This window comes from Kogia breviceps, chromosome 12 (genome assembly GCF_026419965.1).
Source record: "Kogia breviceps isolate mKogBre1 chromosome 12, mKogBre1 haplotype 1, whole genome shotgun sequence".
NCBI classification, from domain to species: Eukaryota; Metazoa; Chordata; class Mammalia; order Artiodactyla; family Physeteridae; genus Kogia; species Kogia breviceps.
The window spans coordinates 5409246-5430691 of NC_081321.1; the positions used below are offsets into that span (position 1 = coordinate 5409246).

The following is a 21446-nucleotide window of genomic DNA, read 5'->3' on the forward strand; positions in this document are numbered from 1 at the left end:
TGTCATACAGAGTGAAGTAAGTCAGAAAGAGAAAAACAAATACCATACGCTAACACATATATGTATATATAGAATCTTAAAAAAAGAAAAAAGGTTCTGATGAACACAGGGGCAGGACAGGAATAAAGATACAGACGTAGAGAATGGACTTGAGGACACGGGGAGGGGGAAGGGTAAGCTGGGATGAAGTGAGAGAGTAATGTTGACATATATACACTACCAAATGTAAAACAGATAGCTAGTGGGAAGCAGCCGCATAGCACAGGGAGATCAGCTCGGTGCTTTGTGACCACTTAGAGGCGTGGGATGTGGAGGGTGGGAGGGAGACCCAAGAGGGAGCGGATATGGGGATATATGTATACATATAGCTGATTCACTTTGTTATACAGCAGAAACTAACACAACATTGTAAAGCAACTGCATTCCAATAAAGATGTTAAAAATAAAATAAAATAAAATAAAAACTGTAATGACCAGAGCAATCCTCCTGCGCTTATAACAATATCCAGAAGCTAATGGTCAATGAGGTAGCTAATAAATACAATTAATATCTATCCATCCCTGCAAATGTCATGGTCTCTGTGGGAGCTGATCCTAGGAGCCCTTATGGAATCTTCCCTTTGGGTATAGCTATCTCTGGGTCGCTAGCATGGGTCTCCTTATGTACAGGGGTTAAAAGCATTCAAATCTGAACCTCTACTTGGCCCACTGATAATCTAAGATTTAATGCCAGCTCATTACTCCCCATCCAAACACTGGGAGTTTTCCATTCCTGGATTGCTCCAAATCTAAATCAACTTTAACTACCTAAAATTTGGACTCCCAACTCCCAAATAATGTCATTTTTTTTTCTTTTCTTTTTTTTTGCGGTACGCAGGCCTCTCACTGCTGTGGCCTCTCCCATTGCGGAGCACAGGCTCCGGACGCGCAGGCTCAGCGGCCGTGGCTCACGGGCCCAGCCGCTCCGCGGCACGTGGGATCTTCCCGGACCGGGGCACGAACCCGCGTCCCCTGCATCGGCAGGCGGACTCCCAACCACCGCGCCACCAGGGAAGCCCCAAATAATGTCATTTTAAAGTGAAAGCCTGCCAATCACATTAAGAGGGTGAATAAGGGAAACATATTGAGGCCAACACACGATATTCTTTTGCTGTAGATTTAAATCCCTGAACCTGGCTTCTTTTCCTTCTGGAAGGTCCCCACCTCTTGAAAGCACAGAGCAACACAAGCCCCTTTTTGCCTCGCTGCTAGTTTTGAAGATAACAGCCTCAGCCCAATTCCACGTGCAGCGGGCCTAGAGAGAATGCGTCTCCTCTGATGGTTTCCTGATCACATTCTCCAACCACGCAGACGAGAACCGTAGAAAAAGATGCTTTCGGGGTGTGTTTCCGCAATCTGCGATTTGGTTACAGCAACTACAGGCACTGTCAGAGCAAGCCATCAAGAAAAGAACGAATGACTGAACACTGAAGATATTCGCGTTTTTACTCTTCCTTTCTCTACCCAAAAATAAACATGGGAAATGGGCCCGTGAACCCAAAAACTAACTAAACTAAAAGACAAAGAATATTAGTCCAGGCAAGTAATTCTACATTCAGAGAACACTGCACTAACACTGGGATTCTGAAAGGCACTTGTGCTCACGGAAACAAGAACACAAGAACATGTGGTGAGATGCTGTCTGATGGACAGACTTGAGCTCCGTCTCCAAAGCTGTGGCCGTTAAGTACTGGGACCAACCAGTCCAACCCAACTGCAAGGTCAAGAGGCGCTGAGAGTGAAGAAGACGAGGTTAATAAAACTGAGACCAGCCTCATAAGTCCTCGAGAAGGCTGTGTTCTCTGCAACCCCAGAGCCACCTGCTGGCTTCCCTTTCTCTCTGGGAGAGCTGCACGACATCCAGAGATCTAGAGGCATGTTGAATGTCTGCTCTGTCGAGACCATGAATCAAGGTGCCTGTCTTCAGGAGTTCTGGTGGCAGAGAGAAGACATTCTCCCATGACAGGACTATGACCAACCCAAGACTCTGCGAGGGGAAAGGCAGGTAAGAGGCTAGTGATTGTCAGGAGTTTGGAAGGAAGGAGGAAGAGTCTGCTGTACAGGTATCTTGAAAGGGGGCTTGAGCAGGGGGCAGTCCAAGGACATGCAGGGTGGGGCGGAAGTTCCCTGCAGAACTGAACACAGTGACTGCAATATCTTTCTAGAAGAAAGTTCATTCCAAAGAACAGTCCCTGGACTTGGCCCGATGGATTTCAAGGGACAAGCGATTGGTAAGGTACTTACATGTGTCACAGCATGTGCCTGGAATTTTCATGATTTTCCCCTAAGAAAAGAGCAAAATCCCAGATTAGGCACGAGTAGTACACAGTGGACACTTTCAGTCACTCCAGGCCAAGTCCTGCCCCTGGACTTGCAGTCCTGAGCTCAAGTCGCCAGATACGAATGGGTTTCCCCATCACAAATGCAAAAGCCGATTGACCGCCCCACCTGGCCAGGCTGAAATGACTCTGATTATCCTGAATTCTCTCCCAGGTGAGCACCAGGATCATCTTTCCCAGGGGAGGCTGCAGACCAGTTTGATCTCTCACCATCCCATGCAAGGGTCACAGATCCAGTCTCCCTTAAGGGAAGGTATTTTCTTAAAGCATGGTAGAGTTAAGAGAGTTTTGTCTCTCTATCGGGCTTTGATTTTGTAATTTCGTTGATTTTTAAACTAGGTCGGGGCTCTCCTTGGACACTGGGAATCACGTATCCAACAGCAGAGCTGGACCGCTGTTCAGAAGAACCCTCTTCTTCGAGTCAAAGATGGAGACAGTCAAGAGGAAAGCAGGGCCTGAGCTCCAGCTACTCACCCCCTCGGCCAGACACTTGTGTCCATCGAAGGGCGGGCAGCCCGTGACCCTCCTCTCCCAGATGAACTCGCCTCTCTTGTTGACCCTGCAGAAGTGACTGTCACAGCCATCCTGGAGAGTCTCGTCGCGCTGAAAGGAAAGAGGGGAGGCGGGCAGAGCAAATCTGAAGACGGTGTTTGGGGTACAAAGCCCCTTCAAGCCATGACCTTGACGCCTTGGAGTTGCTGAGACAATGTAGGGGACCTTGGAACAAGACTCAGGCAGTGTGTGCAAAGTCTCCACGCCCAGAACCCAGAACGGAGGTGGGGTCCAGTTTTACAACTTATTAACTGGGAATAGGGCTGCATAAATGTAGGGCATCCCTAAACTCTACCGACCCCTTGACAGCTTAAAGAATTAAGACACACCAAAGGGAAACTGGCCAATCAATAACTGAACTAGAGGTGAGCCAGGTGCCACCTGCCAGCCCCACCAGCCCACACTGGCTTTCACAGATCCGAGTCTGTGTCAGCCTGATGGCCTGGCCAGTCTCACAGACAATCAAGGCTGGAGAAAATCTTAAAGGTCAACTCACTCCCAATCATGGGGCCCTACACCAGCTTTTGTCACAGAGAGTGACAAAATACCCAAATCAAAGAGAAAATTCTGTACCTCCTAAAGGTTATCCATCTTTCCCTTATAAAATCAGAAACAGGTACAAAAGGAAGTCATTATTGACCCAAACGTAGTCCCTCTTCCTTGAAGAAAATATCCCCAAATAGGACGCCAGACGGTGACGGGAGGGAGACTCCCGAGTTTAAGGTGCCCCCACCTTCAGCATCATGAGCTGTCCCCCTCGTAGCTGAATGGTGCAAGCCATAGGCAGGCATCTCCCGCAGCACTGGCCCTGCATCTTCTCTTCCTTGTAACCCTGTAACCAGGAGAAAAAGCAGCCTTAGTTTAACCCTCCCCCTAAGACCCCGATCGTAAGTAGGCCAAATGGTAAATGGTTCATTAAGCAGTTGCTCAGACTAGAAACCTGGGGGTCATGCTTGTCTCCTCTAGTTTTCTCAGCCCCTCTGCCCCACTCATCACCAGATCTTGCCAAAAAACTGCATCTTGAACTCATCCACGGCGTGTCATTCCAGGGTCCTCTGTCGTCACCTGACCCAAGCAATCATCACCCACCGCTGGACTCTTGTCACGGTCGTGACTGTTTTCCTACCTCTATTCCTGCCAATCCAGCAGCTGCGCGGAAGAAGGATTTCACTGTTTCACAAAAACGCCCCCCCCCCCAACCTGGGAGACAGCATAGGGTAACCAACTTTTTATTTTGCAAAGTATTTCAAACCACGTTAACAAAACCAAAAAGTGATCGCCAGCTGTCTCGTCACTGCGTTAAAATTAAAGCTCTTTTAACTCTCCCCACCATGGCAGGGGAAAAAAAAAAAAAAAAAAGAACTAAATCTAGTAAAGTTTTTGTTTGTTTGTTTGTGTCAGGCAAGGCTTTATCAGGGTCCCTGCTGCAGCAAGGCACAGTGAGAACAAATAACAAGTGCCCGTGCTTTGCCGGCTCCCAGAACAGGGACAAGCTGGCTCCTCATATGGGGTGAAGGTAGGGGTGTGAAAACCAGCTATGGTGTCATTCTGTTTCTCATTTTGCTACATTCAGTAATGACCACTTAGAGATTCATTCCTTGGGGTCCTGAGGTTTTTCTACTACGAATCTCTAGCAGGTCAGTTTGGAGCCCCGGACAGAAGACCTGGTCCTCTCACATTGCTTCCTTGCTCACTGCACTCCGACCGACAGCTCGCAACCAGCAGGGGAGGTTAGGAGTCTGTGAGCGTCCACTGAGCTCATCAGGGAAGCCGCAGAGAAAGCCCAGGCCACGCACACACTCAGAAGGACACTGCTGACATTTGAGGCCAGCAGGTAGGGTTTCAGCGGTGAGCTTCAACTGTGTTTTCACAAACGCGCGATTCCTGGCGGGTGTGGACCGAGGTGGATGGGAGAGGAAGAAAGAGATGGGGAAAGCGGCATGAATGCAGGTGAGCGGTTGCAGTCAGAAAGAGGAAATAAAATGAGGCTTGCCTCCCGCACGACTTCATGGGAGCGTGGATTGGGCGTTTTGTAGTGAGTGTTAGAAAAAGAGACTAGGAAATGCCCTCCACTCAGCAGACCCGAGGAGAAGAACGGGCCCAAAATCTTTACAGGAGAAGTGAGGGGTGGGGGACAAACGGAGGAGGGGGTCCGCAGAGTGAAGGGATGGGGCAGTGGACGCACACTGCACACCCAGGGAGGCAGAGGGCACGGTGAAGCCAAGGACAGGGAAAGGCGGTAGGCGCTGTGCGACAAGAAGGGACAGGAGGAGGCGGAGGAGGGGTGGAAGGTGAGACGAGGGGCCATGATTTCAGAGGTGCAGCGGGACTGGGGAAAGAGGCAGAAACCACTGGAAGGACTAAACAGAGAGAACACACCCCGCAAGGCAAGAACACAGCTGCGCTGGCGACGGGCTTGTCTGAGCCCTGCTGGGCTTCCAGCCACCGCTGACGGGGTACGCACCGCACAGCGGCCACAAGGACACGCAGGGCAGTGCTGACCTGACTTTTGCCGGAGCATCCAATCAGGAGCAGCCAGGTGCCCGGCCAGCCACCGGCTCACTCACTCAGGTCTGAGCAGCCAACTAGCCCTGCTCCCCCTGTCCAGGGATGCCCCCCAAACTCGCCTCACAGGTGTCTCCCAGCCCTTTTTTTTTTTTGCGGCGCGCGGGCCTCTCACCGCCGTGGCCTCTCCCGCTGCGGAGCACAGGCTCCGGACGCGCAGGCTCAGCGGCCACGGCTCACGGGCCCAGCCGCTCCGCGGCACGTGGGATCTTCCCGGACCGGGGCACGAACCCGCGTCCCCTGCATCGGCAGGCGGACTCCCAACCGCTGCGCCACCAGGGAAGCCCTCCCAGCCCTTTTCATAAACTACATCGGCTGCTCAAGGACCCCAGTCTTATCTCCCTGCTGCCCTTTTCTAGCTCTTGCTTAAATGCCAGTCTGTCCCTGTGCCCCCTCCTGGGGGGGTCATTGCTCAAGGTCAGGCCATGGTCATGCTCCTCTGGGAGGCCTTCTCAGTGTTCCTGGTCAGTGTCACCTGTCTTCCTCAAGCCCTCCTTTGTCTCTACCACCCAGCAGCACAAAACGGCTTCTGGGCCCCCTTTAGGTATAAGCGTCGTCTCCCCTGAAGGAGACAGAGGACCCACGCCTCTGAGGGTGCTAACAGTTGCTCCTGACACCGGCAGTTCAAACAGACACAGACCGACCTAAACTTGACCCGCCACAGCTCCCCACCTGCAGGAGGCCACACGGAGGCCCTTCCTGGCAGAGGAACGTGACAAGACCAGGTGAGCTGAGCTAGAATGGGGGCACCTGAGGCGGAGCTCAGCAAAGGCTGAGAGACACACAGCAGGGCTAATGTCAGGGGTCTCAAGAGGGAGGAGATCCCTGGGGAGACAGCGGGATTTGGGAGGCCAGGAGGAGGAGTACACAGACCACAAGGGGCCGCGAATTTAAAAATATTTAGAAACCTACGTCTAGACTGGATTCTAAAGCAGGATTTCTGTGGACGCAGAGGAAGTGGCCGTGCCACCCTCTGACCACCAGAGGGCGCAGGTAGAGAGTTAGTGGGCTCGTCCCCCTCTCCCCAGAACACTCCCGTTCAGGACAGCTTAGTGTGGACCTCTTCCTGCATCCACTGTAGTTCCATGGACATCCAGCTAAAGGGATGCCAAAGACGCCAGACAGCGTCATTCCATCCCATATTCTAGCCCAGATGTATGTAGGGGAGTTATCTCACACACACACACACACACACACACACACACACACACACACACCCATGCATCCGAAACCCTAAAACAACTGGGATTTTAAATTTAAAAAAGCAAAAAGGCATACTTCGCTGGCTTCTTTCTAACTGAGGCGGGAATGTTCTCCTTGAGCCCTTCTATCAGAAGTAGCTGTGTCTCCTATGGACCCCTTCACTCCCCCCGTAAATGTGCTCTTAAGCCCCTACTTGGAGCATCACACAGTGACAAGTGCCATGAAGGGCACAGGTGCAGGACACTCCCCGACCTCAAGAGCGCTGACCGCACCAGCGGCGTGTCCTGACCTTGTCCCTGACCCCCGCACCGCCCCTCCCCTCTGGCCCTCTGGCCGCTGGCCGCTCCTCTGAGGAAGGGTTCCTCCCCGACCCCGCCCAGAACCGCCCGCTGCCCCACCATCTGAAAGAGCAATGACTATATCCTGTGCATCTGGCTCACAAGACACTCATCTGACCAACCGTATCTTCTAAGACGGCAGAAGGCAGTTTGCGGAGGAAACCAAGGCGTCCTCCTGAGCGTTGGGTCCAGCTCTGTGAGGCGGGGCTAGGAGTCATGAGAATAGGGAAGTGCGTGCTTTCCTCTACCCAACTAGAGATGACGATTCCGCTGCCCAGAACCCACCCTCAGAGGCGTTCTGAGCAAACACAGTCATCGTGACCTGGCAGGGTGAACTATTAAAACACAATGTCCAATAATAAAAGTATATGTTGAGGCAGAGCCCCTTCAAAGAATGTTGCATAGAACCCTGCACATAGCGAGTGTCTAATAAATAATTGTGGGCTAACTAGTAACTGATAAATATTTGTTGACTAATTTTTAATGTTTTCAAAGAACAGTAGTATGTTGCTTAAAAAGAATACAGAACGGGCTTCCCCGGTGGCACAGCGGTTGAGAGTCCGCCTGCCGATGCAGGGGATGCGGGTTCGTGCCCCGGTCCGGGAGGATCCCACGTGCCGCGGAGCGGCTGGGCCCGTGAGCCGTGGCCGCTGAGCCTGCGCGTCCGGAGCCTGTGCTCCGCAACGGGAGAGGCCACAGCAGTGAGAGGCCCGCGTACCGCAAAAAAAAAAAAAAAAAAAAAAAAGAATACAGAAATGTAAATATGGTATCATAAGCCTTGCAAAATACAGGAAGAAAATGTTTAAATTCCCAAAACTAAATTATAATTATATCTGAAAATGCACTCTGGGTAGGTGACTTTTATTGTCTTCCTTACCGTTGTCAAATATGTCCATAATCAGAAAATCACGAAAGCTTTTATTTAAAGAGCCCGGTGAGGTCCCATTGCTTGGGTCCCACAAGTACCCAGTCCACCCCCAGGCCCCCACGAGCCTCTCTCACCAGCGGGCAGTCCTCGCAGGTGGTCTGCCTGCACTCCAGCTTGAATCCGGAGATGACCCCCGCCTGGACGGTGCAGAGGCAGGTGGTACACAGGTCAACCATCAGACTCCTCCCGGGCTGGAACCAAAGGGACCGGGGTCAGGCCTCCTGGCACCCGGACCCCCCGACCCTCCACTGCCCTCAGTCCCGTGAGCCGTCTGCCTTAGGCATGGGGGCCCGGCTGCCCAAAGCTGCCAGGATCCATCACCCTGATTCTCCTCCTGTCCCGAGAGGTCTGCTCCCTCCCGCCCCCCGACCCCCACTTCAAGGATGGCACAGTAAGAGTGAGGGCTTTCCCGGCGGAGAGGGAGCTGAGGCAGAGGGAGGGGGGCAGACGGCAGCGTGCACAGAAGAACCGCTCGAGTGCCTGCGGCCGGGATGTGAGCGCTAGAAGGCGGGGCCCAGGCCCTGGAGAGGTAGGGGTGCCACTCCGGGATGCCTGGGAAGCCCTGGAGGAAAGGAGAGTGTGCGTGGGGCAGGCCCCCCTGGCTCCTTTCACTTGCACTTTAGAAGGACACCCTTCCCACAGCACCCCGTCCCTGCCCCCCGGGCGCCCTGGGGGAGAAGGCAGCAGCTCACCGCAATGAAGGTGCCGTTGAGCACACAGGCCTGCACGGGCTCTGGGGAGAGACGGCGCAGGGCGTGAGCGTGCCGGGCGCGGCTGGGGGGGACCCCGCTCCCCCGGGCTGGGCCTCCCTACCCCGCCTGCCGGTCCTTCTCCCCGCCCAGCGCCAGGTGCTGGGGGCCCTCCTGCCAGAGCCCGTGTGGCCACCGTGACCCCGGGCCCGCCGAGGAAGGGCAGCTGCCTGCTCCCCACCATCCAGCCCACAGGGAGAAGGTCCCTGGAGTCCCCGAGGGGAGGGCACTTGTTTAAATGAGTCACACCCAAGGGGTGAGTGGGAGAATATGTCTGGGCTTGTCAAAGAAAGAAACTCTACTCTGGAAACTTTAAGTCCCAAGATAAAATCACACAAAGAACTCAGGACAGGTGGTGGCGAGAGTTGTTTGCTGTGGCTGCTGCTGTTGGTTGTTTGGCTGGTTGGTTGGGTGGTGGGTGGGTGGGTGGGTGGGTGGGTGGGTTAGTTGGTTGCTTGGTTGGTTTATTGGGTTGGTTGGTTGATTATGTGGTTGGTTGGTTGATTGTGTGGTTTGTTGGTTAGTTGGTTGACTGGTTGGTTGGTTGATTGGTTGGTTTGTTTATTTGGTTGGTTGGTTGATTATGTGGTTGGTTGGTCGGTTGATTGTGTGGTTTGTTGGTTTGTTGGTTGGCTGGTTGGCTGGTTGGTTGGTTGGTGGGGTCAGGGGATGGGCGGTCAGAATACCTTTTCCAGCCGAATGATTGAGGAGTCTCTAGAATTAGAGAAGCCTGGGTCCAATCCCAAGTCTACCACTCACTAACTCACAAGAGCAAAGGGAGGTGTAACGGTACCCACCTCATGGGATTGTCATAAGGATGACATGAGACAAGGTACAAAACCAGCACTGACACAGAGACGACCTTCAGGAAATTGTCCCATTTCCTCATCTTATTTGCTTTCTCCCCAAAGTGTTAGCAACGGATGGAAAGATCTGATCCTCCCCATTTCCCTGAGCTGCTCAAAAGGCAAGGATTCAGGAGCCTTAGAGGAAAGAGAGGCTTGAAGGCGGGCTTGGTGGCACATCTTACCGCAGTGACAGGTGGGGCAACAGCCCGAGGTCTGACAGCTCAGCTGGAAGCCCAAGGGGCAGGTGGGGACGTTCAGTTGGGGGCAGGAGACATTCCTCTGTTGCACGAAGACCTCCTCTTTGACTCGGACACACTCGTAGATGAGGCAGGGGTCCTCGGGCGAGACCCAGTGAGAGCCAACCTGTGGTCGGAGCACCCGAGTTGGTCAGGGGGCCAAGGTCCCTCTGGGAGTGGGCGGCCCCCTCAGGAGCTGGTGTGGGTCCTGGAGGTGAGCCCGGCTCAATAGCTAAGCCCTGTCCACAGGGTGAGGCCCATAGAGGGAGGGACAGCTCATCCGGGTCCTTCAGTGAGTCTGGGTCAGAGTCACCCTGACCAAGATCCTAGCTCAGAGCCACATGTGCTCCCAAGACAGAGTCTTGAGCCACCAGAGGAAGCACCTGGGGACACCTGAGGATGCTCCCTCCACCCTTGGCTCGGCTGGGAGCTGAGCGTCCAGGAATGGCTGCATGGGGAGACAGTGGAGGGGAGATGTGGAGGGAAACTCAGCGCAGCACCCAGCTCGTGCTGCTTCCCTCTGGTACAGGGAGCCGGTAAGAGCCAGGGATGCTGCTGTCTGACCCTCGGCCCTGAAATCTGCCCTGAGCTTCCAGGCTGCACATGGGTGGCCTGTCCCAGGTAAGAGCCGGGGATGCTGCTGTCTGACCCTCGGCCCTGAAATCCGTCCTGAGCTTCCAGGCTGCACATGCGTGGCCTGTCCCAGGTAAGAGCCGGGGATGCTGCTGTCTGACCCTTGGCCCTGAAATCCGTCCTGAGCTTCCAGGCTGCACGTGCGTGGCCTGTCCCAGGTAAGAGCCGGGGATGCTGCTGTCTGACCCTCGGCCCTGCAATCTGCCCTGAGCTTCCAGGCTGCACCCAGGTGGCCTCTCCCCAAGGGCACCACAGTCAAGGACCACTGAGTGTCCAGAACATGGCTCAGAAAGTCCCTGCGGAGGTTCTGCCTGGACAACGCGTGACCGTGAGCGCGGTCTGTGTGATCCAGCTCCCAGACACGCAAGCGGGGGCACCCGGCCTGCCCACTCCAGGCCCAGCGACGTCTCTTGGTCCCTGTTCCCTTTCTTCTCTTTCCAGGAGAGAAGCAGAAAGTGCCACATACTGCAGCCTCTCTCTTGACCCCCCCCTTCTGACTCACCCTGACCAAACCTTCCCGCTGCGGGCCACACCCCACCCCGATCATTTACCCGCCAGGCTCTGGGCGCATCAAGAGGACCTGTCCCCACCCACACCTGCTGGTGCCCCCAGAGCCACTGCCGACCTGCAAGTCTTGTGGGTAAGATGGAGACTTGAATTGGGAAGGGAAACTCTTCTGTGAACACTGATGGGGCTGAGGGCTGAGGGAGCCCTGGAGGCAGATGGGAGACCAGGGGCGGGGGGAGCGGTGAGGAGGGTGGGGCCAGCTGTCAGCCCCAAGCAGGATGGAGTAGCCCCTGGCCCTGGGGAGGAGGCGCAAAGCCAGCCTGATCCCGGGATGGGACGGGGAGCAAAACGGTTGAAAGCCTGAGAGGAGGGACACAGCAGGGAAATCCACAGGCGACCAGAATTACAAGAGGGAGGTGGGAACCCTTGTGGGAAACTCGGTCTGTCACCACCGAGGAGGAGGAGACTGGTGGGCCGGGGTAGGAGATGAACACGTTCAGGGCAGGACAGGCAACCCTTTGCCCTCCTTCTAAACAGAGTGTGTTTTGGTCTCACTCGAGGACTCAGAAGGGGAAGGTCCCTAGGTGCACCTCGCCCCCTCCCAGCATCGGCGCCCTGAGGATTCCAGGGCTTTGCCCCCCCCCCCCACTTCATCCTGATCAATCAGAGTAAAGGGACTGTTAGCATCCTAGCATCTGGGCTAAGACTGACTCCAGGGAGGGATCCTCTGTGCTTCAGAAAATGGCATTAGGAACAACCAGAGTCAAAGTCAAAAGAAGCTACCCTGCTCTGTTTCAGGGGAGGGGACCTGGGTGTGGGGGGCTGGACAGGAGAAGACAAGGGTGGGGAGATGGGGGCTGCCAACACGGTCAGGGGCTACAGCCAGAGCTGCAGAAGGGGGCTCGGGGGCCCTGGGAACAGAAATGTCGTTTGCTTCTCTGGGTTACGTATCTCTCCAACAGAAACCGGTGAACAGGTCAGAGGACGCCGCCTGGGCCGCTGTGGCACGAGCAGAATTTGCCGCCTGTGTGGCGGGGCAGGGTGCCAGGCCCACGACACTGCCCTGCACCACCCATCAGGGGAAGCAGGTCCTCGGCTTCACAGGTTAAACAGGAGAACATGACCCCCACCCTCAGGCGTTCACACAACTCAGAGGGAGGGAACTGGGCTTCTCCCCAAATCCACGCAACGGGAAGTCTGGGGCAACTTGAACTAGTTCCCCGGGAGCAAAAGGTAATCCCAGCTGACATCTGGATAAACCAACAGCCGCGTTAAACAATCTGTGGGGAAAGCGACAGGCAGGGAGTGAGCTTCTACTTTACGGCTCACGGACGAAACCAAGGGCAGCACTGGACCCCAGATGGACGCCCAGGCTGGTGGGGCCCCCGCCCTCCTTCCGACCCACGCTGGCCCAGACCTACACTCTTCCAGGAGGACTGGGAGTCTCCCCGAGGGGAGCCGGTCACCACCTCGCAGGCCGATGGCAGGCACGTTCCACAGCACTCGCCTTCGTGGAGAACGTAAGTGAAGCCCTGAAAACACACGAAGGGTGGAGCGTCAGGACAGGCCGGCAACAAGGACAGGCGTTCTGGTCCACTCGGCAGGTGTACGGAGCCCTGGGGCTTGCAGAGGGACAGCTGGACCGGATGTTTTCATCTCTGCCCTCCACCAGCCCCTCGATCATGCTAAGTGGTCAGGAAGCATCACCCACTGGGTCACTATGGGTCTTACCCCAGCCGAAGAGATACAACCCTGCCCTCTGCAGACTTCCACTTAAGAAGAGCCAGTCCATGGGAGTATTAGAGTTCACTCAGAAGCAGCCAGCTGCCCTGATATTTATCACAGCCCAAATCTAGGGTCCCTCACTGACTGGGGGAGAACATTCCAGAAGCCTGGAGTCCCGGCTCTGCCCTAACAGGGCTAATTACCTGCACAACATGAGTGCCTTGACCCCAGGACCTCAGCCATGTGCAGAGCTGGGCTTCCCCAGGTAGTCACTTGACATTTACCGACTAGTTTATGGGGCACAGGGAGACGAGACCCACTTTCGCCAGGAAGCCGGTTAGGAGGCCAGCATCCTGCAAGTCTGAAGTCTGCCAGCCTATCCCTCCTCTCGGAGGTCCTCCGATCTGGCCAGAGCATCGGGAACTTGGATGGAAACCCTCCAGTGAAAACTCTGAAGGATGTACAAAGAACAGACAAAACAATGACGTGTGAGGCTGTCCCAGGGCCCGAGGGGCAAGAACCCGGGTCTGTGCAGAATCTCGGAGAGAAGGGCGAACTTCAGCCGCCGCCGTTCGGGATGGGGGTGGGTACCACACCTCTCTGCCCCCCGAGGGCACTCACTAGCGGGGCCCAGTTCAGGGGACGCACTCAACACTCAGTATCGTCCCAGGTGGCGCCTCTCCCGGGGGAACACGAGGACCCCAGAGACCTGGCTCAACTCTGCAGCATCTCCACGGGACCTACTTACACCCCGACCTGCGTCAGAGCGGCGCCCAACGAACTGTCCTCAGTCCTTGGTCAGCGGAGATCTACTTAGTTATCGTGCACCTGTGATGTACTAGGTGCTTTGGAGGCGCCAACAAATTAGGATGATACGCTCGACACGCCCTCCGCTACAAGGCAGGATACACAAAATGGCACAAGAGAAACTGACACGAGGGAGCCTAGAACAGAGACATCGAAGCCTTTAGGGATCTAGGGTCACTCTTGGGCACCCCTCAGGGTGCTGAGTGGTCCGGATTCGTGCATACTCTACGTTTTCTGCTGCCTCCACCACGGGCAAGTACACTGCGGGTTATGCGTGACCCAGGCTGGATGCCTGGTTCCCACAGCCCTACCTGCTTCCCACGCTCAGGCGCTCCCGGCCCCGCCCCCAGGTTCTGAGGCTGCCGACTTCACAAGTTTCCTCCTGCACAACCAGGGCTCATCCTGTATTTTCATCTGTTTCTTTTCCCGTGCTCCTCCAAACCCTCTAGCTTCTCTCTGTCCAAAACAGACATCTCAGACCTTTCTCCCTACCCTCTTCTCTATCCTGTTTTCACTGGTTTCCCAGTTAAGAGTGGAACTAAGTTGGTCTGATATCCACCCAAGCTGGAAACAGATGCCACTGGAAAATAACTTCCTTGCGGATTTAACGGCACAATTGCCACCGCGGAGATGGAGGTGGAGGCCTGGAGCGCTGGCCCCTGTCTCTCGGCCGGGTCATCCTGGCCCTTCCGACACCCGTGTTGCCACCTGTACCAGCCTAACAGCAGGGGCCCCGGCCTAGGAGTCAGGACACGCACATGTCTGCTGGCTTCAGATGAGCCTCGGCGCAGCGGCCAACTTCATGCCCTGTACTGACCCCCTGCCTTCTAACAAGTGCGGGGAACAGCCCTGCCTCTTCTTCCTTCTGGAGGGGGGACATCATGAGGATTAATAAAACATAATGGATTTGCGTTTAGTCGCCCAGAACCCGGTTCCTGAAGCTACACTTCAGTCTGACTCTGGAGTCTAAGGGTCATAAGCCTTCAAAGAAAAACTCCTCTGAGGTTTATAGAGGAAAAGGAATTCCTCTTGCTGTCAACGTGGGAGCAAGGCCATAGCACACCTATGACATTCTTTGGGACACCAGCAATGCCCTTTGCTCATCTTACATCACGTTTCTGATGTGACGCGTAGAGGATTAATTACGGAGATGGTAGGGGAACGTGTATTTCTGCAGACAGTGGCTTATGAAGGAAGAATCAGAGGGTGATGGTGGTAGTGTATTGTTTGTGTTTGTTTTGTCACAGCCTAGACAGCAAATGAATTCAGGTAAGCGAGCTGAAATGCCTCTGGAGTCTGACCAGAGCTGATACTCCCCTCTTCGAAGAATGAAGCCTGAGGCCATTCACTAAAGCTCCCACTTCAACACACAATACAGACCAAAGCCCTGCCTCCCCTCAGCGGTAACTAAACCTCAATGCTTCCTCCTCCTCCCAGAAGCTGTGAACATTCTGTCTCTAAGACACAGGCCACTCGCCACCCTATAGAGCCATCATCCGGTTCAGAGTTCTGGACGTGGTGCCCCCTGCACTCATTTCTGACCCCGGGACCCACCATCTTCCTGAAACCGCCTCCAGCGCCTTGGCCTCTAGACAGCCAGGTTCACACCCCGTGCCCTGCATTCTCCCCAGCAGCTGATGGACCAGAGTGGGGTCTGGACAGAGGACCCAGCCCACCGGCTGAGCTGAGCCCATCCATTTCCTTCTTGAGGAGTTCATCTCCGGAGCACACAGATTGAACAGGTCTGACTGGACGGGGCGAAGCCTGGACCTGAAAAGCCACACTAGGTTGAAGCCAGGCTCCGTAAAGCCACGTGCAAATGAAGCTTCTGAGCAAGTGAAACGTCCTCCCAGGCCCACAGTGAGGAACCGGACGGACGGGCAGAGAGAAGCAGAGACGGGGGCTCACGGGACAAACGGAGAGAAAAGTGGTTCAACCACGGGGCCCACCTGCATGCCCTGCACTTCGTCTCTGAGTGATTCCCTGTCTCTCCTGTAAATCCTCTTTTATTTATTTTCTAAATTTATTTAATTAATTTATTTTTGGCTGCCTTGGGTCTTCGTTGCTACGCGCGGGTTTTCTCTAGTTGCGGCGAGCGGGGGCCACCCTTCGTTGCGGTGCGCGGGCTTCTCACTGCGGTGGCCTCTCTTGCTGCGGAGCACGGGCTCTAGGCGTGCGGGCTTCAGTAGTTGTGGCACGCGGGCTCACTAGTTGTGGCTCGCAGGCTCTTGAGTGCAGGCTCAGTAGTTGTGGCGCACGGGCTTAGTTGCTCCACGGCATGTGGGATCTTCCCGGACCAGGGCTCGAACCCGTGTCCCCTGCGTTGGCAGGTGGATTCTTAACCACTGCGCCACCAGGGAAGTCCCCTCGCTCTTTTTATTTTAGCTAGCTTGAGTGGATTCCATTCTTTGCAGTTAAAGCTCCCTACCAAAACACAAAACATATTGGGTGCCAATTTTATAAGAACAACCTCTAAACAGCATTCTCTTAACTTGATAGCAAGTGATTTCCACTGCCTTCCATGGCCTGTGGAAGGAGACGGAGGCCGGTGGGTTTGCAAAGCTCAGTGTTCCCCAGAGGCACACCTGGATACCACAGCATCGTCCTCTCCCAAGGGGGCCTGGCACCCCTGCTCCTCCTCAGCATGAGCCCAGCAGGTAGAGCGCAGATGAACTGAACAGACTCCCCCACTTCTGGATTCACTCTCAGGCCCTCCCCTCCATCACCAAACCACTCACACTTCCGAAAAAAGGCATCAAGAGCCTGCTCTTCACCGCTGTTACAAAGGCAACCACCGGACGCATGTACTTGCCTGGCCTGCCTCCTCTTCTTTTATCATTATTTTCTACTGATAATAATGCAGTGATGGGCTTCCCCGGTGGCACAGTGGCTGAGAATCTGCCTGCCAGTGCAGGGGACACGGGTTCGAGTCCTGGTCTGGGAGGATCCCACGTGCCGCGGAGCAACGGGGCCCGTGAGCCACAACTACTGAGCCCGCGCGTCTGGAGCCTGTGCTCCGCAGCAAGAGAGGCCGCGACAGTGAGAGGCCCGCGCACCGCGATGAAGAGTGGCCCCCGCTCGCCGCAGCTAGAGAAAAGCCCTCGCACAGAAACGAAGACCCAACACAGCCAAAAATAAATAAATAAATTTATTTTTTTTAAAAGCAAATAATAATGATAATGCAGTGATAACAGTAATGTGACTGGGCAGGACCCTATGGGGTCTTCCCGGGACAGGCCTCCCCCCCCCACCCCCGTACCCTCTGCTTTAGCTCCTCCCTGAAGGACCTGCGTAAGAGTATCTGATGCACATTTCCTGAGTTGTTTTGCAGATGTGAAAACCCTCCACCAAATAGAAGATGTTAGCTACTGGATGACCCGAGAACGTAGCCCCAGGCCTCCTGGAGCCTAAGGGCTGGTCATGTTAACCCCTGGGACACCGCCCCGTTACCTCACCATCAGCCAATCAGAGAACCGTGCACGAGCGGATCACAGACCCCGCGACCCCGCCCCCCCCCCCCTCACCTGGCTTTTAGAAAGGCTTTGCCGAACCGAAACCCTTCGGAGAGCTCGGGGCTTCTTAGGACATGAGCCACCCGTCCCCCTGCATGGCCCTGCGATAAACCTTTCTCTGCTCCAAACTCCGACGTTTGCGTTTGGCCTCCCAGCGCATCGGGCACATGAACTTGCGCTAACAATAATAGCATTAAACCAGCAAATAGAATTGAACCCACAATTCCCCCGCGGACTGTGGTTCCCTTCTTCTAGAGTCTGATCAGTCTCCAATGTGCAAGAATAAACTTCCCCAAGCACACAGGAGCCTTAGGGGCGGGCCTCCACAAGAAGAATTAAAAACTGGACTGGGCGTTTCAAACCCCCAAATTATACCTCAAATTATAAACATGGGGCTTCCCTGGTGGCGCAGTGGTTGAGAGTCCGCCTGCCGAGGCAGGGGACACGGGTTCGTGCCCCGGTCCGGGAGGATCCCACGTGCCGCGGAGCAACTAAGCCCGTGAGCCATGGCCGCTGAGCCTGCGCGTCTGGAGCCTGTGCTCCACAACGGGAGAGGCCGCAGCAGTGAGAGGCCCGCGTACCGCAAAAAAAAAAAAAAAAAATTATAAACATGGCTCAACTTCTGCACCTCAAATGATAAATCTGGTCTGAAAAATCACCAACCTGTGTAGAAACACTACAGTACACTGACACAGGGACCATCTCAGAAAATTCAGGACGTATGTCTGTACTAGGTGTAGGCTAAGGAGATGTCCGAAAAGGGAAGAGATAGATAGGGGAAAAAATCAAGCCCTGTTTTCTAGGCAATTAATCCACATCTCTGCTTAGACCAACTTCCCAGCCCTGTGGACTCAAGACCGCACAGCAGACGTGACTATCGGGCAGGAACTGGTCACAGAGGATGACACAGCAATCCTTTCCTCACGCTTCTTTCCTTTACCCGGCCCCACTCCCCCGCCCCCCGGCCCCTCCCCTCTGACCTTGAACCAGAGGTTCCTAAAGGGGCTTTCTTGCCTGTTCCTGGGATCCCCTCCCCTGCTTCCCTACCCCACTCCCTCCCCCTTACCGGCCGGCAGCTGTCTCCACAGGGCTTCTGAGAGCACTGGGCCACACGCAGGCCCATCACGGCATCCTCCAGGTCGGTGCAGGTGCACTCGTCGCAGCCCTCCTCCCAGAACTGGCCCACGGGGTAGATGGTGCCTTGGTGGACACACACCTGCAGGCGCAAGGTTTCCGAGAGTGAACTGACTCCGTCCATCTGAACGAGAGGTGACTAAGCGTCTACGGCGTGTTGGGAGCTACTCTAGGTGCCGAGACCGCAGCAATACACGAAAGCGACAGAGTCTCTGCCCGCGCGAAGGGATGCTTCCATAGTAGAGTTTGCCCTCTTCCCCCCCCCCCCCGCCCACCTGCCTTAGGAAGGCCCACCCTGGGAGCGGCTCCTTTCGAGTCCTTCGAGGCCCTCAAGTGGGGATATAACACCCCGGCCACCTTGACCCACTATCACTGCTGCCTTCACTGCATTTAACTCCTTCCTGTGTCACACGGAAAGCTGCATCCTGATTCTCAGATCCAGTAATGTCCTTGAACTTGGAACCCACCCATGTATAGCCCTCTGTGCCATTAGGAGTGGCTGAAGGTGAAGGAAGGGTGGGCAGGGGTTATGAAGCAATATATAAATTTATAAAATTTCCTTATATTTTCAAAAAGAAAAATAGATGGATACACCAATGAAAATGATAAATTATGAAGGGAGAGAAGGAACAAGGTAGGGAAAGTGAGGGTAGAGGTGAGATTTCTGGGAGTGCATCTTGTTTTATAGTTTAGGTTTTAGGATCATTCATGTGTTTAGATTCATCTATGGCACCCAGCCATGCTCGGAACATGGGAGCGTCTCTGTAAGTACCTCCTGAGCTAATTAGATTTGGGCTGAGATGGGACGCTGATGCCCCTGCACTGGGCCACACAGCGTTCGTGTGGGCAGGAAGGCAACTCTTCCACAAGGAGCATGTGTCTGGCCATTGCCCCAGCTGGAGCCGAGCAGCCCCTACCTTATCAGGGAGGCAGGTGGTGGTGGTGCAGCCACAGTCATTGGTGACGGTGGAGGCCAGGTACCCCAGTGGGCAGGTCACCGCCGAGCTGGTACAGTTGCAGACACACTTATACTCATCACAGCACTGGGTCTTCTGAAGGACTGGCGTGCGGTGCGGGGGACAGGCGGGCGGGGACCCCCTTGGGCATTCCTCCTTCCTGCAGGCTGAGGGGCAGCAAGAGGTGATGCCCCGGTCCTGCCACACTGAGCGCGGCACTCAGCCTGGGTTCCTCAGCATTCAGCTACTATATAAGGTCCCAGGGAAGCCTAGCCCCAGAATATTAAGTCAGAAACGCACGTGAGCCCAGCTCAGGAGCTGAGGGATAGTCGACCATACCAAAAAGTGGTTAGTCTGCAGAAAAACAAGAACACTAGCCCAAAGGAGAACTATGAAGCTATTTTAATGGAGAGGCTAAGGCTGCTGGTGTCCACTTCACCATCCTCCCAGACACATCTGGAAGGCGTGGGGTCCCTCCAGCCGCAGATACTCAGAGATGACTGGTGTAGCATCTCTAAGACCCAGAGAGCCCTGGGCACATAGGTACTGGTTAGCATTTTTTTTTTTTTTTTTTTTTTTGCGATACGCAGGCCTCTCTCACTGTTGTGGCCCCTCCTGTTGCGGAGCACAGGCTCCGGACGTGCAGGCTCAGCGGCCATGGCTCACGGGCTTAGTTGCTCCGCGGCACGTGGGATCCTCCCGGACCGGGGCACGAACCCGTGTCTCCTGCATCGGCAGGCGGACTCTCAACCACTGCGCCACCAGGGAAGCCCTGGTTAGCATTTTTATAAGCTGGTAGCTTATGAGATCCTATCCCAACCTCAGTACGTGGAATAATGAATGACCTACAGTTTCAGGTCCTCCAACAATGATGAAGGACAATGACAGCAACCTTGGCAAATCCACCACGTCCTCTTATCACTGCCAAATCCCATCCCCTGCCTTTGCCTGTTCCCAGCTTTCTGCAGATACAGTGCGTTCTCCCGCACTCGAGGGCTTTCATCTCAGAACTCGAGTGAGATTCTCAGTCAACAGGACGAGAAGTGGGTATTGACTTAAAGTGGGTATTCTCAGTAACTAAATACAGAATTCAGCTTCTGGACATGTCCAGAAACTGTCTTTAGTCCAACCCTATGCTTCTATTGTAGTATTTAGAAATTAAATACATAAACATACAGAGGAAGAAAAATCTATAAAGTTATTTGGGAACAAGATCCAGTGATCTGAACAAAACAAGAGTACATTCCTTCCCCTCCATGGCTTATGGGAGGGTGGGAGAAAATAAAGATTCGATCTGGAGGCTTCTTCATCTCAGGTCCAACTGCCGCCTAATAAGCCCAAAAGGGGGATGCCTGCGGCTGTGCCCACACCCCGTTCCCCACCGTAGCCTGCGGCTGGGAGGAGTCTTCGGGGATGCAGTCCACGGGTGACCTTGACCCCTCTGTTCTAGACACACCCCAAGCCCAGACTCAGCTCACTCGACTACAGGATGCCTTCCCAGACCAGGGTACAGTGACTGCACCGCCCCGTCCCCACCCACGGAGGGAGAACTTACAGCAGGTGAAGTTGGGTCTGCACTCGCCAGGGTTGGTCAGTGTAGGCTGGAGGCCACCTTCGCAGTGAGGCACCGGGGGCAGGTCACAGCTCACCAGGTCACACACTGAGGGCCCAGAGAGAGACGTGCACTCAGAACTCAGCGAGGCTGCTCTTGTGCTAGTGAGTGGCTCCCTACGCTACATTCCTACTCACGCAGACCTTTACTGTTTCACCTATGTGACGATGATGAGATGAAGGCAGAGCTAGAGATGGAGATGGAGGAGAAGATACAGGAAGATGAAAAGATAGGGGAAGAGATGGAGGTAGAGATGGAGATACACGGACAGGGAGGGGGCAGGGGGAGATGAAGATAGATAGACAGACAGATAGATGATAGATACACAGATAGGTAGAGAGATAGGAAGATAGATAGATAGATAATAGATGATCGATACACAGATAATAGATAGATAGATAGATAGATAATAGACAGATAGATAATAGATAAGATGATTGATAGATAAATAGACGGTAAATAGATAATAGAAAGATGATAGGTAGATAGATAGATAATAGAACGATAGATAGACAGATAGATAGATAGATAGATAGATAGATAGATAGATAGATACAAGCCATAGAACAAACTCATGTTGATTACTCTTGTCATCTGCAGGGATTCCAGATCTCGGCCAGTCCCTTGAACCCTCTAGACCTCAGGATCATCTTCTGTAAGGTGGGCAGTCTACCTCACAGGGTCGGTCTATTGATGTCTTGAAATAATGAAGGCAAAGTGCCTGGCACATTGGAGAAGCTTCAAAATGTCCATAAAATGAGGG

At 54.4% G+C, this 21446-nt stretch overlaps 1 protein-coding gene across 2 annotated transcripts in view; it reads right to left on the reverse strand.

Moving 5' to 3' along the window:
• The window catches only part of VWF (von Willebrand factor), a 134470-nt gene that overhangs the window by 5082 nt on the left and 107942 nt on the right, over nucleotides 1-21446 (reverse strand). For both annotated transcript variants that reach the window (XM_059082366.2, XM_067008591.1), the window contains exons 41-50: nucleotides 20627-20731; nucleotides 19033-19238; nucleotides 18048-18197; nucleotides 12359-12469; nucleotides 9744-9924; nucleotides 8657-8697; nucleotides 8039-8155; nucleotides 3664-3762; nucleotides 2853-2981; nucleotides 2284-2323 (exon numbers count right to left, since the gene is read on the reverse strand). In XM_059082366.2, the coding sequence (XP_058938349.1) occupies nucleotides 2284-2323; nucleotides 2853-2981; nucleotides 3664-3762; nucleotides 8039-8155; nucleotides 8657-8697; nucleotides 9744-9924; nucleotides 12359-12469; nucleotides 18048-18197; nucleotides 19033-19238; nucleotides 20627-20731 (1179 nt within the window). The remainder of the gene's footprint in view (nucleotides 1-2283; nucleotides 2324-2852; nucleotides 2982-3663; nucleotides 3763-8038; nucleotides 8156-8656; nucleotides 8698-9743; nucleotides 9925-12358; nucleotides 12470-18047; nucleotides 18198-19032; nucleotides 19239-20626; nucleotides 20732-21446) is intronic.